The following is a 16,954-nucleotide window of genomic DNA, read 5'->3' as shown; positions in this document are numbered from 1 at the left end:
GCACATGAAGATGCCAACTGATCAGAGGTTGCTTCATCTGGCTATAACTCGAGTAACTTTAAGAATGCTTCAACAGGGCCGCCCTCTGCAAAGAGGGAAGAACAGCGAGGAAAGCTACTTGTTTGGTTCCTCGTGGTTTTCCTTACAAGACCCCTCCCAGAAGTGGCCGGTTGACACCGGGTCACCTCAGCAGGCTCCGCCCTCTTCTAGGCCTCGCCCCGTCCACCCCTCCTCCTCGACCCGCCCTCTTCCTGGACCCGCCTCCTCCGCCCCGGCCCGGCCGAGAGCGAAGAGGAAGCGCGGGTGACTCTGCAGACGCCGCGTTCGGAAAGGTGTGAAGGGGGCGGGGAGCACAGGTCTTCCCCAACCCGCCCTCCCGCCCCGCCCCGCCCCCGCCCGGCCCACTGCCCTGGCCTGCGCAGGACCGCGGCCACTCGCTCCTGAGCGCCGGCTCGGAGCTCCACTGCTCTGGCCTGGGGGCGGGGCCGGCGCGCGGCGTCATGCATATGCATGAGCAGCGCGGCGGCTCCATTGTGCCCTCGGAGCGGGCGGCGGCGAGATGGCGCGGACCGCGGCGGCCCCGGGGCGGCGGGCGGCGCTGAGGGCGGGCTGAGCGCATGGAGCGGCGCGGACCGGGGGCCGCGGCGGCGAGGGACCGGGCCGGGCCGCTTGGAGGTGAGCGGACCGGGCGGGCAGGTGCGGGCGGCGGGGGCGGCAGGTGCGGCAGGTGCGGGCGGCGGCAGGTGCGGCGTCCCCGGGCCCGGCTCTGCAGCGCCTCGGCGGGGCCCCGGCGGGGCTGGAGCCGGCCCTGCCGCCCACCTGCCGCACCTGCCGCGCGTGCGTCGTGGTCCTGGGCCGACTGGCCCCGTGCGCGCCGAGGCGACCCTTCACCTGAGCCTTTGTTGGGGCTGGCCGGAATCCGGCCGAGCGCCCGAGGGGTCTGGGGCAGGAGGCTGACCCGGGTCCTCGCCCAAGCGGGTCCGGCTGCCTCTCCTCTGCTCTGTGGCCTGAAGGCTCACCTTTCGGGCCCCTCCGGGCCGTGCGCGCCACCGGCACGCGGATGTAAGGTACGCGGAGATATGCTCTGGGTTTGGCGACCCTGACCTTCCAGCCCCCAGCCGTGCTTTTGGTGGACATACCCTGTTCCCAACAGGACATATTGAAGCTCAGGCGGGAGGGTGTTCTGCCCCCCGGCGTGTCTTGCCCTAGCCTCCCGCATCTGTTCCCCGCTGCCCTGTCCCCCCCCACCCCGCTACCCTGCTACCGCTGCCCTGCTCCTCCGGACCTTCCCCACCTCTCCCCGACCTGCTCCCCTACAGCCTGCTCCCCATACTCTCTTCCCGATAGTTGCAGAATATTCATGGTGATGTCTTTAAGTCATTTGTATAATATTATCTCAGAAGATTTCCCAGGGAAATACACAGAACATGTGACTCGATCTGTAAGACAGTTGATAGGGCGAACACAGACTCACCCACCAAATCCTGTCATACTAGAACCAGAGAGCTTCCCTTGTAGAAGCTTGAGAGAGGTAACAGGATAAGTGAAGGAATCTCAGCCTCACCCAGTGAGTACTGGCCTTGGGGACTTGTCACACCCAGAGGGTGGTTTCTGGCTGGGAAGAGAAAGGTGAGATGATGAATGACAGATTCAGAGCCACTCGTGAAAGACTGGTAGGGTATGCCTGGGGAGGATTCCTGATCATTGGATTGATCGCCAAGGGGAGTCAGGCCTCCCCATGGAGTGTCCACTAGCGCTTGGGTCCAGGATGGGAGCCGGGGCTGATGACTTAAAGGTGGTCTTGTGTTTTTCCTTTTCCTAGTCCTAGAGTGGCCCACCACGTAACCTATTTTACAGATTGTAAACTGAGGCCCAGAAGAACGCAACCCTTCAACTGTTCTCTGAAATGACCCACACCTGGGCCATTCAGAAATGCTCATTCCTGGGCATTTTGGATGAACTTTTTTTAAAAAAAATTTATTTATTTTGGCTGTGTTGGGTCTTCATTGCTGCGCGCGGGCTTTCTCTAGTTGCAGCGAGCAGGGGCTACTCTTCATTGCAGTATGCAGGCTTCTCATTGCAGTGGCTTCTCTCACTGTGGAACACGGGCTCTAGGCGCACCGGCTTCAGTAGTTGCAGCACGCAGGCTCAGTAGTTGTGGTGCACGGGCTTAGTTGCTCCACGGCATGTGGGATCTTCCCAGACCAGGGCTCGACCCGTGTCTCCTGCATTGGCAGGCGGATTCTCAACCACTGCGACACCAGGGAAGCCCCTGGATGAACTCTTAACACTTACGCCAGTCAGTGTGTGGCCTCCCAAGTAGAGGGGCAGGACTTTGAGCCATTGGAGCACGTGAGCCCCCCCCTTTGTGTCCTGTGATGCTCGAGCTGTCATTCTCCATTCTCTGAGCGTGTTCGCTGTTCCTCTGGCTGGGGCTCGTCACTGGAACCTTGGGAACTGTGGGCCCCCTGCTGCAGGAGGAGGCAGCGAGTCCCTGCCCTCTCGGGGTCGGGTGGTGTGTCGCGGGCCTGCTGCTCCTGGGTGACTAGGCCCGGGTAATGGAGCGGAGGTAGAAGAGGGCGGACCCATGTTAATAATGTCTGCCTTTGGAGACTGCTGTGCAGGCGCTGTGAGGTCCTGGGGAAGAAGGGTCTGGGTAGTGAGCTCTCTGTAGCTCTTTTTCGGGAGGAAGATGTAATCTGACCCCCTGAAAACCCTGTGGCCTTCTAGACTGACCTCAAGCCAGGACGTTCTGCCGAGGTACTGGCTTCCAGCAAGTGTACAGTCCGTGTACAGGGATAGCCCCCAGCCGGCAGGAAGCACACACACCCAAGCTCTTTCTTACCTCTGCCTGAGGCCAGGAGGTGGGAGGAGGGTCTGCGCTCACAGCACGCCTCTCCCTTTGTCAGGAGCAGAGGGTCACTGGGTCCCTGACCTGGAGAGTTTGGGGCTTCTCAGGGGGAGGAGACCAGACTTGGTTCAGGAGCTTGGCAGGAAGTCAGGAAGTCACTGCCCCCGCACAGAAAGCTTAGGGGGAACTGGAAATGTCTGTGGTCTCGTCCACAGCAGAGAAGTGAAGTCGTGGGGGTGGAATTCCCCAGAGTCACGTGATGTAGGAAGCTGCCCTGGGCCCCAGGCCAGCACCCTCCACGGGCGGCCCCCCCTCCCCCGCCCTGCACCTGCCCTGTCCCCCTCCTCCCCAGCTCCCCAGGGCTCTCAGACTGTGGTCCCAGTACCAGCAGCAGCAGCACCTGCAGACTTGTTAGAAATGCATGTCTTAGGCCCCACCCCACCCTGCGAACTCAGAGTGGGGCTGAGCAGTCCCAGATTCCGGGCGTGCACCACCTGCCCTGAGGCTCTGACCCAGGCCAGGGGTGGCCTGTCTTCCCGTCTTCCTCCTGCTCTATCCTGTCCTTTGCTTCTGGAACAGCAGAGTGGGCCTGGCCAATCCAACCAGCTTTGGGAAAGGATTGCCCTGGGCATCTTTGTGGGGAGAGACAGAGCTGGTCATGTTTGTACATTAAATAAATTTTTATTTTGAGAGAATTATAGGTTTATAAGCAGTTATAAGAAATAACACAGAGAGCTCTGTATCCTTTACTGGCTTTCCCTAGTGGTAACATCTTGCAAAACTGTAGCACAATATCACACGAGGGTACTAACTCCAATCAATACAATTGAGATACATGTATTTCCATCCCCACCTTCTTATATTCCCACTCGCTTCCCTTCTCCCCACGTTTAACCCCTGGCAACCACCAGTGTGCTCTCCATTTCTATAATTTCGTCATTTCAAGGGTGTTATATAAAGGAAATCATACAGTGTGTAACCTTTGGGGACTGGCTTTTATCACACAGCATGATTCTCTGGAGATTCCTGCAGGCCGGTGCCTGTATCAGTAGCTCTTCCTTTTTATGCCTTCAGGCTCACAGTTGGTTAACTCTTCCCGGCTGAGGGACACCTGGGTTTCCATTCTTTGGCTATTAGGAATAAAGCTGCTGTAAACATTCATGTACAGATTTTTATGTGAACGTAAGTTTACACTTCTCTGAGATACATGTTCAGGAGTGCAGTTGCTGGGTTGTATAGTAGCTGCATGCTTAGTTTTATAAAAAAACTACCAAATTGTTTTTCAGAGTGGTTGTACCATTTTATATTCCCACCAGCCATGCACGAGTGATCCAGTTTCTCCTAGCCAGCATTTGGTGGTATCACTATTTCTTATTTTAGCCATGGTGATAGGTGTGTAGTGATACCTCGATGTGGTTTTAATTTGCATTTCTCTCATGGCCAGTGATGTTGAACATCTTTTCATGTGTTTATTTGCCATCTGTATTTCTTCTTTGGTAAAATGTCTTTTCGTGTCTTTTGCCTATTTTCTATTTTTTTTTAGCTTTCGCGTTTTGAGAATTCTTTATATACTTTAAATACTAGTCTTTTGTCAGATATGTGGCTTGCAGATATTTCTTCCCGTCTATAGCTTGTTTTTTTCATCCTCTTAGCAGGGTCTTTCACAGAACAAAAGTTTTCAGTTTTTCCTTTTATGGATCATGCTTTTGGTGTCAAATCTAAGAAAGTTCTTACGGTTTTGTGCTGTTCATTTAAATCTGTGACCCACTTCGAGTTAGTTTCTGTGTAAGATGTGAAGTTTAGGGGTTTTTTGTTTTGTTTTGTTTTTGTCTTTTGCTTGTGAATGTCCAATAGCTCCAGCACATTTGTTGAAAATGCTGTCCTTCCCACAGTGCTTACTTTTTGCACCTTTGTCAGAAACTCTGTCTGGGTCTGTCTTGGGTTCTCTAGTTTGTCCCATTGACCTATGTGTCTGTTCCTCTGCCAATACCACAGTCTAGAGTAGCCCGCCTATATTCTAAGTCCTGAAAACGCTGCGTGTTGCTCCAGGCCCCACTCAGCAGGTTTAGGGGGCATTTCTGGCTGTTGGCAGTGCTCCCCGACCCCAACCTCCCACTGCAGTGTCACCATCCTGGTGGTTGTCCTCACTGGGGACAGCCAGCCTTGCCTTGCCTGGCTGGGTGATTCTGGCTCCGAGGGCTGAGTCCAGGGGCCCCTGAGCCCTCTGGAGCCACCGGCCTCCTGCTTTTTTGGCCTTTGCTTCCTGGTTGGCATGTGGTCTGGGCCCAGCTCCTCTGGGAGGGGCGTCAGGAAAGGAGAGCAGGGCCAGGCGTGAGGCGGGCAGGCACGCCAGCTGCCTCACTCCTCCTCTTGTCTGACCGGTCCGTCACCTTCCCTCCCAGCCCAGGCTTTGCTGCGATTCTGGGAACCACTCAACCCAGTGCTCTGTGGGAGGCCTTGGGCCCAAGCCACAGCCGCCACTGTATCCCTCACCTGCGCTGGCGCCCTGGTCAGGGACTCGTCCCCCGCGTGCTGCCTTCAGGACTGTATTTGCAGAGGACGTGATGATATAATCCTGCCTCACTTGGGCTGCCCTGACGGTGAGGTCCTGGTCAGCACTCAGGAATGCGAGCCTTGGGGTTGGGTGGGTGGCATTGTGAGTGCTGAGGCGGCAGGATTGAGCCACCAGAAGTTAGCTTGCCCAGGTGGTGTGTCCGTGCGCGTGAGGCCTGGCAGCCCCTCAAAGGCAGTGGTGCTCTAGGATGGAACCTCAACCCAAAGAAGGCAGACAGGGGCCTCCCCGGAGACCCCATGAGAACCGCAGCCAGTGTGCCTCTGTGGTTAGGCTGGGTGGAGGTGCGTGTGAGAGGTGGCCCTGGCAGTGCCAGCAAGGGCCCGCGGCCTGGTTGGTGGAAGGGTTTCCTCGTGGAGGTGTCGGCAGGCATTGGCAGCCGGGAGGAGCGGCCGGCCGCTGCCTCGCTCGTTTTCTGAGGTGCCAAGGGGAAGGGAGCCAGCCCCACGTAGTGGGAGGAAGCGGTGCCCCATCCCAGCACGGGCACACAGGTTCCATGCGTGTCCCCTGGCCACGGCTGCTGTGTCCCCACTGGCCCCTTGCCATGTCCGTTGGGTGCCCACCAGCCCTCCACCCTTTGCGCTGTGTGTGCGTCCCCGCCTTGTTGTGCATGTCACCGCGATCTCTGGGGGTCAGTCTTCCCGCCTTGCCCCTGTGCGCACGTCACCCTTCTGCTGCCCTGGGGAGAAGCCCTGGGGATGGGGGCTGCCAGCCAGGGATGGGCTGCTGGCTCCACACCTAGTTCCTGCAGACGTCCCCGCACCCCACGCCCGGCCCCAGGCTGCAGGTTAGCTAACCTTGTGTCCCGTCCCGTCCCCCCGTCCCTACCCCCGCCCCATGCAGAGGCCCCTCCCCATAGTGGGCAGGCCCCAGACCCTGAGCAGGTGACGCCTGCTGGCTGGCCCTCCGTTGGCCTCTGGCCTTGTCCTCCGCCCCGGGGCCTCAGGTGGGGTAGAGGCCGGGGATTCTGGCAGCTGGGTCCTGGATGTCCCGTGGCTTTTATGCATATCCAGGCTTTCGTGTGGGGGAGGGAGAACGTGGAAAGTTTGGGGGATCAGAAAGCCTGCTTCTAGAACCATTCCAGGGGCTCCAAGTGGTAGGGCCCGGCCAGAAAGGGTCAGTGCTGGTTTCTGGGCTGGGGCTGGGGAGGGCAGAGGTCTGCCAGGGCGGGCAGTGCGGGTAGGGCCGATGCCGGGCTGCCCTGAGCCCCCCGAGCGGGCCCCCGGGTCCCGGTCTCACCTGCCCTACCCTTCATCCGTTGGAGCAGAGGAAGGCCGGGGCTTGGTGCTGAGAGGGGTCTCCCGGCGGCATTTCCACTGACTTCCTTCCCTCCTGTCCCGGCAGCCAGAGCATCTGAGTCCCACGTAAGCACCAGTGAGCGCTGCTTCCTGCCACCCACAGACCTGGCCTTCAGGCTGCTCCCAAGCCAATGAACCCCATGAACCCCATGAAACCCGCCCTGCCCCCCGCGCCACACGGGTGAGTAGGGTCTCCCCTCCTGCTGCCCTCCCCTCTGGGGCCCCAGAACACGGGTGGGTGGTAGAGCAGGAACCCTTGCTCCCAGCCTTTGCTTCTTCCCAGGCGGGCTCCTAGGCACCTGTGGCCTCCTGACCGAGCCTCCCCGCCTGCCCCTCTCCTTGCAGTGATGGTCCATTCGCTTATGAGGCAGTGCCTTGGCAACAGAGTGCCACTCAGCCAGCAGGATCGCTGTCCGTGGTCACAACCGTGTGGGGAGTCGGCAACGCGGCGCAGAGCCAGGTGAGCCCACACCTAGGCCCCGCCCCGAGGGGCGTCAGGGCCCCCCTCAGATCTCGGAGAAGTGGAGCCAGGGCTTCCTGAGTCTCCCACGTCCTCAGAGACCAGTTCTTCCACACGTGGCGTGGGATCTCCTCCTCCTGTCTTCACCTGGCCTCCACACCCCTCCTGTGAGCAGCTGCCCCCCCATTGGACCACCCTCCCCTCTGCCCCCCGCTCCACCTCCTCACCTGCCCGGCCTCTCCTTTCCAGCACTTTAGAACTACGGCATGAAGCAAGTTGTTTGGATGGTGTCCTTTGGTGATTCTTGCTTCCTTGTAGGTTTTGGGGAACCCTATGGGCCCCACAGGGAGCCCCCCTGGCAGCTCCATGATGCCTGGCATGGCAGGCGGCAGCTCTGCCCTGAACTCCCCGCAGTGCCTGGGACAGCAGGCGTTCGGTGAGGGCGGTGCCAACAAGGGCTACGTGCAGCAAGGGGTGTACGGCCGCGGGGGCTACCCCGGGGGCCCCGGCTTCACCACTGGGTAAGCGGGACTCCTCCGCTGGCAGGTGTGCTGGGAGCCCTCTGGGGGTGACGCTGCTAACTTGCCGGGCGCCGGGGAGCCGTGCGACACTGGTGTGTTGGACGTTGCGTCTCCGCTGCTCCTGCTGGCTCCCGAGCCAACGAGCGGGCCGTGGGGAAGAATGGGACTCCCCTCGGGTGCCGTGTACCCCCCGGGGTTTGGCAGGGGAGCGCCTCTGAGCCGAGCTGTCTGTCTGTTACAGGTATGCGGGCGGCCCGGGGGGGCCGGGGGGCCTGGGCCTCCCCTCACACGCCGCACGGCCCTCCACTGACTTCACTCAAGCAGCGGCAGCTGCTGCTGTGGCTGCTGCCGCCGCCACAGCCACGGCCACGGCCACGGCCACCGTGGCTGCCCTCCAGGAGAAGCAGAGCCAGGAGCTGAGCCAGTACGGAGCGGTGAGGCCCCGCAGCTCCTCCTGTGCGGCCCGTGTGCGTTGGTCCAGAAGGCAGGGACTTGTCAGGCAGCCAGGATTGAGGCCTTGGGGACACGCATGCTGTGCACCAGGGCCGATGAAGATGAGGCGGGAAAGGAGTGGGGAGCTGAGGGGAGAGGACCCGGGCCGGGGGGGCGAGGGGGAGCCCGCCTGCAGGGGGTGGGCTCAAGGCTGGCGCCCACAGTGGTGGGTAAGGCCTGGATGGTCCCTCTCTTCTCTTCCCAGATGGGGGCCGGACAGTCTTTTAACAGCCAGTTCCTGCAGCACGGCGGTCCCCGGGGGCCCAGTGTCCCCAGCAGCATGAACCCTGCCAGCGTGGGAGGACTGATGGGCCCCTCCGGCATGAGCCCCATGGGCATGAACCCCACCCGGGCAGCGGGCCTGGCGCCCCTGTATGCGGGGCAGCGCCTGCCCCAGCACGGGTACCCTGGCCCCACCCAGGCCCAGCCCCTGCCCCGACAGGGCGTCAAGAGAGCCTACTCCAGTGAGGTGAGTGGTCAAGCCTCCCACCCCGAGCGCCCTCAGAGCCATTGGGTGGAGGGAGAACTGGCTGTGCCCGACAGGGTGGGTACCGCCATCCCTCCTCGGGAATGGGCTTCCCCAACACCTCTTTTCCTGGCCATTTTGCCTTTTTCCTCCTTCAGGTGTATCCCGGGCAGCAGTACCTGCCAGGAGGCCAGTACACGCCCGCCGCCACCCAGTATGCGCCTGGCCCCGGGCAGCCCCCCGCCCCGTCCTCCTACCCTGGGCACAGGCTGCCCCTGCAGCAGGGCACGGGCCAGTCCCTGTCCACCCCCAGCCCCGCGGGACTGCACTACAAGGTAGGGCCACTCCTCCCGGGCCTCTGCAGCCCCCGCTGGCCCACGCCAAGCCCTGCGGGACACCCGCGGACCTTGGGGCAGCCGGGGCTGGCGAGCGGGCTCGCGTGTGCTTGGGTGGCCGAGCAACCAGGAGCTTTCCGGGGGCCTGATCAGCGTAGGGCAGCTCCCAGGATGGGGAGTCCAGGTAGGAAAGGCCCCTCTGTGAGATTCGGTGTAGGGAGCAGCAGGCAGGCACCCACGCCACCTGAGTGTCCTTTAGGGACAGTGTCCCCATCCCCTCTGCTTGCTGCAGAGAAGCCCAGCCAGGGGACAGGCCAGAGGGGCCAGGAGCTCGTGAGGGGAGGGGCCCGAGCGATAAGAGTGCTGCTGGAGGGTGGAGAGGAGGTGTGTGTACCTGTGTCTTTTCAGCCTCTCTGTGGCTTCCCCGTAAAACCCTCTGATGCGTGGGGTCAGCTCTTTTTCTGTAGTGGTCATTCTTAAAATTATGAAATCAGCACGTGCTCCCTGTAGATTATTTAGAAGACACAAAAAGTGTATAAAGAAGAAAGAAGCCAACACCCGTGCGTGTGGTGGGCCCCCCTGTCCCCAGCCCTCTCCTAGGGTCAAGTCCAGGGCCCTGGCTCAGGGGCAGGCGGCAGTCCCAGGCACATGCGGTTTTCTCTCCTGCAGCCCGCAGAGCAGTTCAGCGGGCAGGGTGCCAGCTTCAACGGGGGGAGCGTCAGCTACAGCCAGCCCAGCCTGAGTGGGGTATGGGCGGCAGGGCAGGCGGGCAGGCGGGCGGGAGGCTCATGGGGTGGGTGCTTGGAGAGAGGGCGCCCAGGCAGGAGGAAGCGCGGACTCCCTGCCCGTTCCTGGTCTGACCGTTCCCATTGCGCGCTCCAAGAACAAACTCCACCCCTACACCACTCCACCTTGACTGTTTGCTCAACCCCACAGCCCGCCCGTTCCATCCCCGGCTATCCCAGCTCCCCACTGCCAGGGAGCCCCACGCCGCCCATGACCCCCGGCAGCAGCATCCCCTACATGTCCACCAGCCAGGAGGTCAAGTCGCCCTTCCTGCCCGACCTCAAGCCCAGCGTGAGCAGCTTGCACCCGTCACCACCCGGTGAGTGAGGTCTGCTCTCAGGACAGATGGACAGGGCTCCAGAGGGTCCTGCAGGGACCTTGGCGGGGGCGGGCCTTCCCCTTCCTTTTCTATCCATGGACCTCTTTGCAGATCCATTTGAGGCCTCATCCATCTTCTCTGTAGAAAAATAGCCACGTGCACAAAGTTTTGTGATGGTTTCAGGGGCCCCCTGAAGCCCACTCCTGGTTAAGAACTCCTGCTTTCCGTGAGACCACTGCAGCAGCAGTTGGGGGTCCTAAAACCCTAGCTTGAGCACTAGGGTGACGGCAGGTGGCCCGTTCACACCTCTTCTGCCTCCTACCCCCTCTGAAAGCACCAGAGGTGCCATCTTTTGGGGTTGGTGGGGCATGTTCTCCAGTCATGATTCAGGGATCATTCTCGGGGCTCCTACTGAAGCAGGACAGAATGGCGGGACACCAAGATCTGTTCCCGTTGGAGATGGAGGCCGAGCTCAGGGTCCCAGGAGAGACGCTGCCCAAGCCCCAGCCCCATGGAAGGGGAGGAGGGGCTGTGGTCCGCGCGATGGGGCGGGGGCAGGCCGTTCGGCCTGGTGGCCATCCTGCAGGTGGCCTGCTCACGCCGGCACGGCCTGCTTCCAGGCAGCGGCCCCTGTGACGAGCTGCGGCTGACCTTCCCCGTGCGGGACGGAGTGGTCCTGGAGCCCTTCCGTCTACAGCACAACCTGGCCGTGAGCAATCACGCCTTCCAGCTCCGTGACTCCGTCTACAAGACCCTGATGCTGAGGTGAGTGGGTGCCCGCCCCTACCTCGCAGCCCCTCGCACCGCCCCCTCGCTCTCAGCATCCATCCTCCCCATGCAGGCCGGACCTGGAGCTGCAGTTCAAGTGTTACCACCACGAGGACCGGCAGATGAACACCAACTGGCCGGCCTCGGTGCAGGTCAGCGTCAACGCCACCCCGCTCACCATAGAGCGTGGCGACAACAAGACCTCCCACAAGCCCCTCTACCTGAAGCACGTGTGCCAGCCGGGCCGTAACACCATCCAGATCACCGTCACGGCCTGCTGCTGCGTGAGTGCCCTTCGCGGGGCTGGGTTGGGGGCGTCGTGGCTAAAGAAAAAGGCACTGGCTCTCCTCCTGCCCATCCTGGGCCTTGTAAGTAAAGGGTCTCAAGTAAAAATGCTCTCGCTGCTTTCGGGTTAGGTTCAGTGACTAAATTTGTAGCTTGTGTTAATTATGTAAGAGAAACTACCTGAGCCTGCCTCTTTCCTGGAGGAAGCTCACAGGGTCCTGAGTCCCAGCTGACCCTGAATCTTTGTTAAGGAGCAGGTTCCAGCAGGCTCCAGATCCAGGACTAGAAGAGGCAGAATGCACTTAGCTGCACAGAGCACTGATCAGCCCGGGGGGGAGGGGGCAGAGGCGGGGCAGCCCCCATGCAGTTCTGGGATGTTTTCACTTGGACCAGCGTAGATAAAGGTGCATGCCGTAGTCAGGGCACATTCAGGGGCCTCTCAGATAATTGTGTTTCGACAGAGAGGCCGTGGTTGGTGCAGACACTGAACTTTCCAGATAGGTGTGGGCCTGGTCCCCGGGGAGGGGCAGCGGGTGGCCTGCCTGTGCATTAGCCACAAGAGGAGAATGGGCCTGCGCTGCGCCTCCCCGGGCCATGTCCTGCTGACCGCATCCTCCTGTTGCAGTCCCACCTCTTCGTGCTGCAGCTGGTGCACCGGCCGTCCGTCCGCTCGGTGCTGCAGGGTCTCCTCAAGAAGCGCCTCCTGCCTGCCGAACACTGCATCACCAAAAGTGAGTGGCCCTTGCTCTCCTTGGCCCCAGGCAGCTGGCCCCATGACAGACAAGGCTGCCTCCTCTGGGGCCCTGGAACGCCCCTCGGAGGTGCTGAGCCAGCAGTGGCCGGGTCCCGCTTGGCAGCCCTCACCCACGTCCTCCTTTCCCGTCAATGTCAGTAAAGCGGAACTTCAGCAGCGGCACCATCCCTGGCACCCCTGGGCCCAACGGAGAGGACGGGGTGGAGCAGACGGCCATCAAGGTGTCTCTCAAGTGCCCCATCACCTTCCGCAGGATCCAGCTCCCTGCCCGAGGCCACGACTGTCGCCACATTCAGGTAGGCTGGCCACTGCAGAGCTTTGCCAGAACTTCGGTTGCCCTTTAACTCTTCAGCGGGTGTGGCCTCTGAGCACCTCAGCTGGCAGGTGACAGGACAGGCCGGCCAGTGGGCAGGTGGCCTGGCTCCCTTGCCTTCTCCCCTCAGACTGGGCTTTTGTTTCTTCTAATATTATTCTAAGTATAACAGCCGTTTTACTGCGTTCTCGGGGCTCCGATTTTAAACGGCATCCCGGATGCAGGGCACTGTCCTCTCACCACCCTGTCCCCAGGAGCAGCGCCTTTGTTTGTCTCTGCAGAAACGTTCTTCGTGCAGACAAGTACATGCACACACACCCTCCACCCCCCCACCCCCCGCCCATCTTTTGGTTACATAAGTGGTAATCACTCTGCACCATGTTTTTTCTCCACGCCACGTCCTGGAGGTCATTCCCTGTCAGCACAGCTGCCCAGTTCTTGCTTTGGCCACACGTCGTTCCCAGGGAGAGCCGCGTAGGCTGTCCCGTCTCTTACATCTGTTAGGATGGTGCCGTGGTGAAAGCCTGGGAGCCGAGCCTTCTCACACATGCAGTAAATAAGCCCCAAGTTCCTGAAACCACAGGGCATGGCCGGGTTGCCCCAGTCCCACTGTGAGGAACTCTCTCACCCTTTCTCTGCAGTGCTTCGACCTGGAGTCCTATTTACAGCTCAACTGTGAGCGAGGGACCTGGAGGTGCCCCGTGTGCAAGTGAGTGTGTCAGGAACGGTCCCCACAGCTCTGGGGGCGGGTGGCACTTCCTCTGAGGCTGTTAACGGGTGTTTTCTTTCCACAGGCCGGGTGTGGGGCTCACAGCACAGGCTAGGAGGGATGGAGTGGCTCAGGGCAGTGACGTCATGCAGGGTTACCTCACACCGGGGGCTGAGATGTGACAGGGCCTGTGCCCGGGAGGAGGTTGGGCCAGCCCTCTGAGCTGTGTATCCCCTTGGTTTTCTACAGCAAGACGGCATTGCTGGAGGGCCTGGAGGTGGACCAGTACATGCTGGGCATCCTTATTTACATTCAGAAGTGAGTCTCCTTTTCTGCAACCCCAGCGTCTTTGGCCAGCAGAGGGCAGCCCTGGGACAGGTGGGGAGACACCCCGTGCTGATCCAGCGTGGAGCGGGCTCGACTCCAGGCCGTGGAGGGAATCCACGTCTGACCCAGGCCCGCAGCCCACAAGCACGTGGAACGTGCTGGGTGGCCACGAGCATTTGAGTGGGAGGTGTGCCTAAAAACGGCCCAGGGCCAGGAGAGGCAGCAGGACAGGTGGTGACCAGCCCCGCGTGTCCTCGCCCAGCTCTGACTACGAGGAGATCACCATCGACCCCGCGTGCAGCTGGAAGCCAGTGCCTGTGAAGCCCGACGTGCACATCAAGGAGGAGCCGGACGGGCCGGCGCTGAAGCGCTGCCGCACTGTGAGCCCCGCCCATGTGCTCATGCCCAGCGTGATGGAGATGATCGCTGCCCTGGGCCCTGGGGCCACGCCCTTCGCCCCCCTCCAGCCCCCCTCAGCCCCGGCCGCCGGCGATTACCCCAGCCAGGGTGAGTACAGGGGGCTCGCCCTAGAAACAGACGGCCCCGGGCAAATGATCCGTCCTCTCCCACCAGTCTGCCGCCTGTGGACGTGTCACTCCGAGGGCGGCGAGCCTGGGGGCCTGGTTGGGGACTTGATGGCATAGGCGCACCCTCGGCCGAGCCGACGGGGATGGGCAGCAGGGCCTCTGGCTGCAGCCGCAGGCGCCTCCCCGGTAGTCTGGAACCAAGGTCTGTGCCGGCACACTTCCACGGACCGGCCCCGTCTGACCATGCGTGTGGGGGTGTCTGGGTGTGGTGGGTCCCATTCCTGTCCCCTCGCAGCCTCCTGGCAGTGTCATCAGCCAGTTCCCCCAGCAGCAATGAGAAGAAATGCCCTTTGCCGAATAGCAACTTCCATAAAGTCAGACGTTATCCGGGTGAGCTCAGTGAGTCCCGCCCACGCTGTGGCTGGCCTGTTTCCGTGCTCGACCGGCGTGAGCCCCCTGCCCTCACCTGGACCTGGCTCTCCTCTCTCAGGTTCCAGCTTCCTGGGACCCGGGACGTTCCCCGACTCCTTCCCACCCACCACGCCCAGCACCCCGACCCTTACTGAGTTCACCCCGGGGCCACCCCCTGTCTCCTATCAATCCGACATTCCCAGCAGCCTCCTGACACCGGAGAAATCTGCCCCTTGCCTCCCAGGCCAGGTCAGTGCCAAGTCGGGGGGCTGAGGAGCTGTCCACCCAGAGAGCCCCTGGGCCATTTTACTAGGTTCTTCTCTTCTCCTTCAGATGGCACCAGCGGGTCACCTGGACCCGGCCCATAACCCTGGGCCTCCGGGGCTGCACGCCCCCAACCTTGGAGGCCCCCCAGGGCCCCAGCTGCACCATCCAAACCCTCCCCCGGCATCCCGGCAGCCCCTGGGCCCAGTGAATTCGGGTCCCATCGGTGAGCTGGCCTTCAGTGCTGCCACAGGCATGATGGGGCCCCCCGTGTCTGGGGCAGGGGAGGCCCCGGAACCGGCCCTGGACGTGAGTACTGGGCCCCGTGCTGGGGAGCACTTGGAGCCGGGGCTGGGGTGTGGCTTATCTGTCATCCCAGGGTCCACATGCTTCATAGAAGGGAGGACAGTGATACCACCGTGACTGCCAGACGCAGGGAGAGCTGGTCGGGTGATGTCAGCGCTTTTGTTTACGAGTGTGAGGTATCCAGAGTAGCCGTGGGGTGATTGTGTCCAGACATCTGGCCCTGGGGACCTGGGTGCCACCGTGGCATGGGCAGAGTCCCCGAGAAGACTTGGCTTGTAGCTGGTGACCCTGGCCTTAGGGTCTGATTTGACCTGACTCACAGGTAGTATGTGAGCCAGAATCAGTGCCTGAAAGAGAGGTGACTGTCCCTTGACCATGATAAATGAATACAAAGTTCAATGTGAAAAAAATGTAGAAATCACAGCTCAAAGCAGAAAATCCCAGGGAGTGGGATACCACCTTCTACATTCGCCCTGTTCACGTTAGGGACCCCTCACGGTCCTGGGTGTCCCACGTTGTCCTTGGACAGCTTGTCACAAGTGATTCCTGGTCACAGAGCAGTCTTTTGCTGGCAGAGCCCCTGTGCAGAGCAGGCTGAGGGCCTCCAGTGCCAGCCTGTGTCGAGGTGAGGGGTGCTCCGCATCCCTGCTGGGCCTGGGGCCCCGGCTGGGGACCCAGGCCCAAAGCTGGTGGGTTTGCTTTGTCCTCAGCTGCTCCCAGAACTGACTAACCCTGACGAGCTGCTGTCCTACCTGGGCCCACCCGACCTCCCCACGAACAGCAACGACGACCTGCTCTCTCTCTTCGAGAACAACTGATCCTGTCGACCACCTGGCTGACGGGGATGTGCCCGCAGATGTCACACACCCTCTTCTCCAGCCCGGCCCCCCCGACACCAGCGGCCCTCCCCACACGTACACCTGGAGCCGGGACGCGTGCCGACACCTGGCCCTGGAGGCGGCCCTGCACTGGCTGGGAGGGGACCCCTGGGCGGTGGTGCTCAGCTGGCCCAGCTTGCAGCTGCAGAACTGTTTTTGATGAGATTCCCCAGCCCCGCCCTCGTCCCTGCCCCGGCCCCATCCGCACCCCACCCATGCCTGTCCAGCCCTGCCTGGTTCATGCACACCTGCCGCCCCTGGCCCCCCGACCCCTGCCTGCTCTCACCGGCCTGCATCTTGTCCAGCGTTGACCTTTTAACTTCACTGACCCCTTGGCCCCGGGCCCCGTCTTGCCCCGCCTCCTGTGGCAGGGATGGGGGGGTGGGGTCCCTCCTCCCACCCGAGGCTTCAGGCTGACGCTGGGGGTGGGGCCTCTACAGCACAACTGTGTACGTAGCGTAGAAACACTGACAGATGTAGGGTGGCTGGGTCTCCGTGCAGATGGGGGGAGAGGGGGCGGCAGCAAGCTCCCTCCTGCTGGAGGAGGGGCTCGGACTCGCCTCCGGCTCCCCCAAGTTCCCCTTCTCGGTGAAAGTGAAGGATTGGTCTCGCTGTGTTTTTTAAAACCACACCTCTCCCGTGTCCACCCTGGGGCCACTCCAGGTGGGGGAGGAGGAGCCGCCGCACTCAGGTGCAGGGCCGAGCTGTGTCCCCTGTCCACCCGTCTCTATTAAAGGACTCCCTCGTGGTGGACCTGGCGAGTCCCTCCTTCCTGCTCCACCTGTGTCTCGCGCCCGGGCGGGGCTCCCTGCTCCAAGCCAAGGCCCAGCTGTTCGCAACCCCGGGTAAATTTCCTTGTGCCTGGAATTTCCCAAGTTGGCTTTGGCAGGAGAGCTGTTTGGTGAAGTGTCACCAGGGCTGGGAGACGCATCTGCCACCACGTCACTGCGTGGGCTTGCCTCAGGCAAGGAGCCAGCTCTGGGGCCGGAGGCCTCAGGAGGGGCCGGACCGAGTACCTTCGTCTGTGTGCTAGCTGCCTGAGCCACCCCGAGGGCCTTCCCGTCCAGCCCAAGAGGCTTATGCAACCCGTGGCGGAGGAGGGAGGGTGCCCCCGGACACGTGCCGCAGGGGGAGCCTCCGGTGTGGGCGGGCTCCCCGTTGCCCGCTGACATTTTGGAACCCCAGATGTGGGCCTTCCTGTCCCTCTGCAGCTTTGCTTCTGGCTTTTCTGGCTGAGGGAACGGAAGTGGAGAGAGGCTGAGGGAGGAACAGCACCCCCAGTGCTGCAGGGAGCAAAGAGGCAGGCCCCGGG

General features: G+C 61.7%; 1 protein-coding gene across 11 annotated transcripts; it reads left to right on the top strand.

Annotated features, from left to right (window-relative positions):
- Positions 1–272: 272 nt before the first annotated feature.
- On the top strand, positions 273–16,395 carry ZMIZ2 (zinc finger MIZ-type containing 2). 11 transcript variants are annotated; one of them, XM_067043011.1, is made up of 20 exons: positions 567–675; positions 6,768–6,902; positions 7,067–7,181; positions 7,500–7,702; positions 7,944–8,169; positions 8,400–8,663; positions 8,819–8,995; positions 9,665–9,742; positions 9,932–10,100; positions 10,721–10,865; positions 10,942–11,152; positions 11,779–11,884; positions 12,046–12,203; positions 12,862–12,929; positions 13,179–13,247; positions 13,519–13,763; positions 14,274–14,443; positions 14,528–14,767; positions 15,340–15,389; positions 15,475–15,577. In XM_067043011.1, exons 2-20 carry the CDS (start codon positions 6,853–6,855, stop codon positions 15,488–15,490), a joined length of 2,760 nt encoding a protein of 919 aa, XP_066899112.1. In that variant the 5' UTR covers positions 567–675; positions 6,768–6,852; the 3' UTR covers positions 15,491–15,577. The 11 variants fall into 11 exon arrangements, with proteins under 11 accessions (XP_058930595.1, XP_066899112.1, XP_058930598.1 ...); XM_067043009.1 differs by lacking the exon at positions 15,340–15,389 and adding an exon at positions 5,254–5,451 and having other exon boundaries at positions 590–675; positions 15,475–16,395; XM_059074612.2 differs by lacking the exons at positions 567–675; positions 15,340–15,389 and adding an exon at positions 273–332 and having other exon boundaries at positions 15,475–16,395.
- Positions 16,396–16,954: the final 559 nt, after the last annotated feature.

Source organism: Kogia breviceps, chromosome 9 (genome assembly GCF_026419965.1).
Source record: "Kogia breviceps isolate mKogBre1 chromosome 9, mKogBre1 haplotype 1, whole genome shotgun sequence".
Taxonomy (NCBI): domain Eukaryota; kingdom Metazoa; phylum Chordata; class Mammalia; order Artiodactyla; family Physeteridae; genus Kogia; species Kogia breviceps.
Note: the sequence above shows the minus strand (reverse complement) of the source record. Positions and strands in the feature narration are given on the sequence as shown.

Bases quoted from the DNA above. Each gene is read 5' to 3' on its own strand.
- ZMIZ2 (XM_059074612.2), top strand. From the start codon at position 6,853: ATGAACCCCATGAACCCCATGAAACCCGCCCTGCCCCCCGCGCCACAC. The intron at 8,170-8,399 runs GTGCGTTGGTCC...TTCTCTTCCCAG, and splicing joins GCTCCTCCTGTGCGGCCCGT to ATGGGGGCCGGACAGTCTTT. The intron at 12,930-13,178 runs GTGAGTGTGTCA...GGTTTTCTACAG, and splicing joins TGGAGGTGCCCCGTGTGCAA to CAAGACGGCATTGCTGGAGG.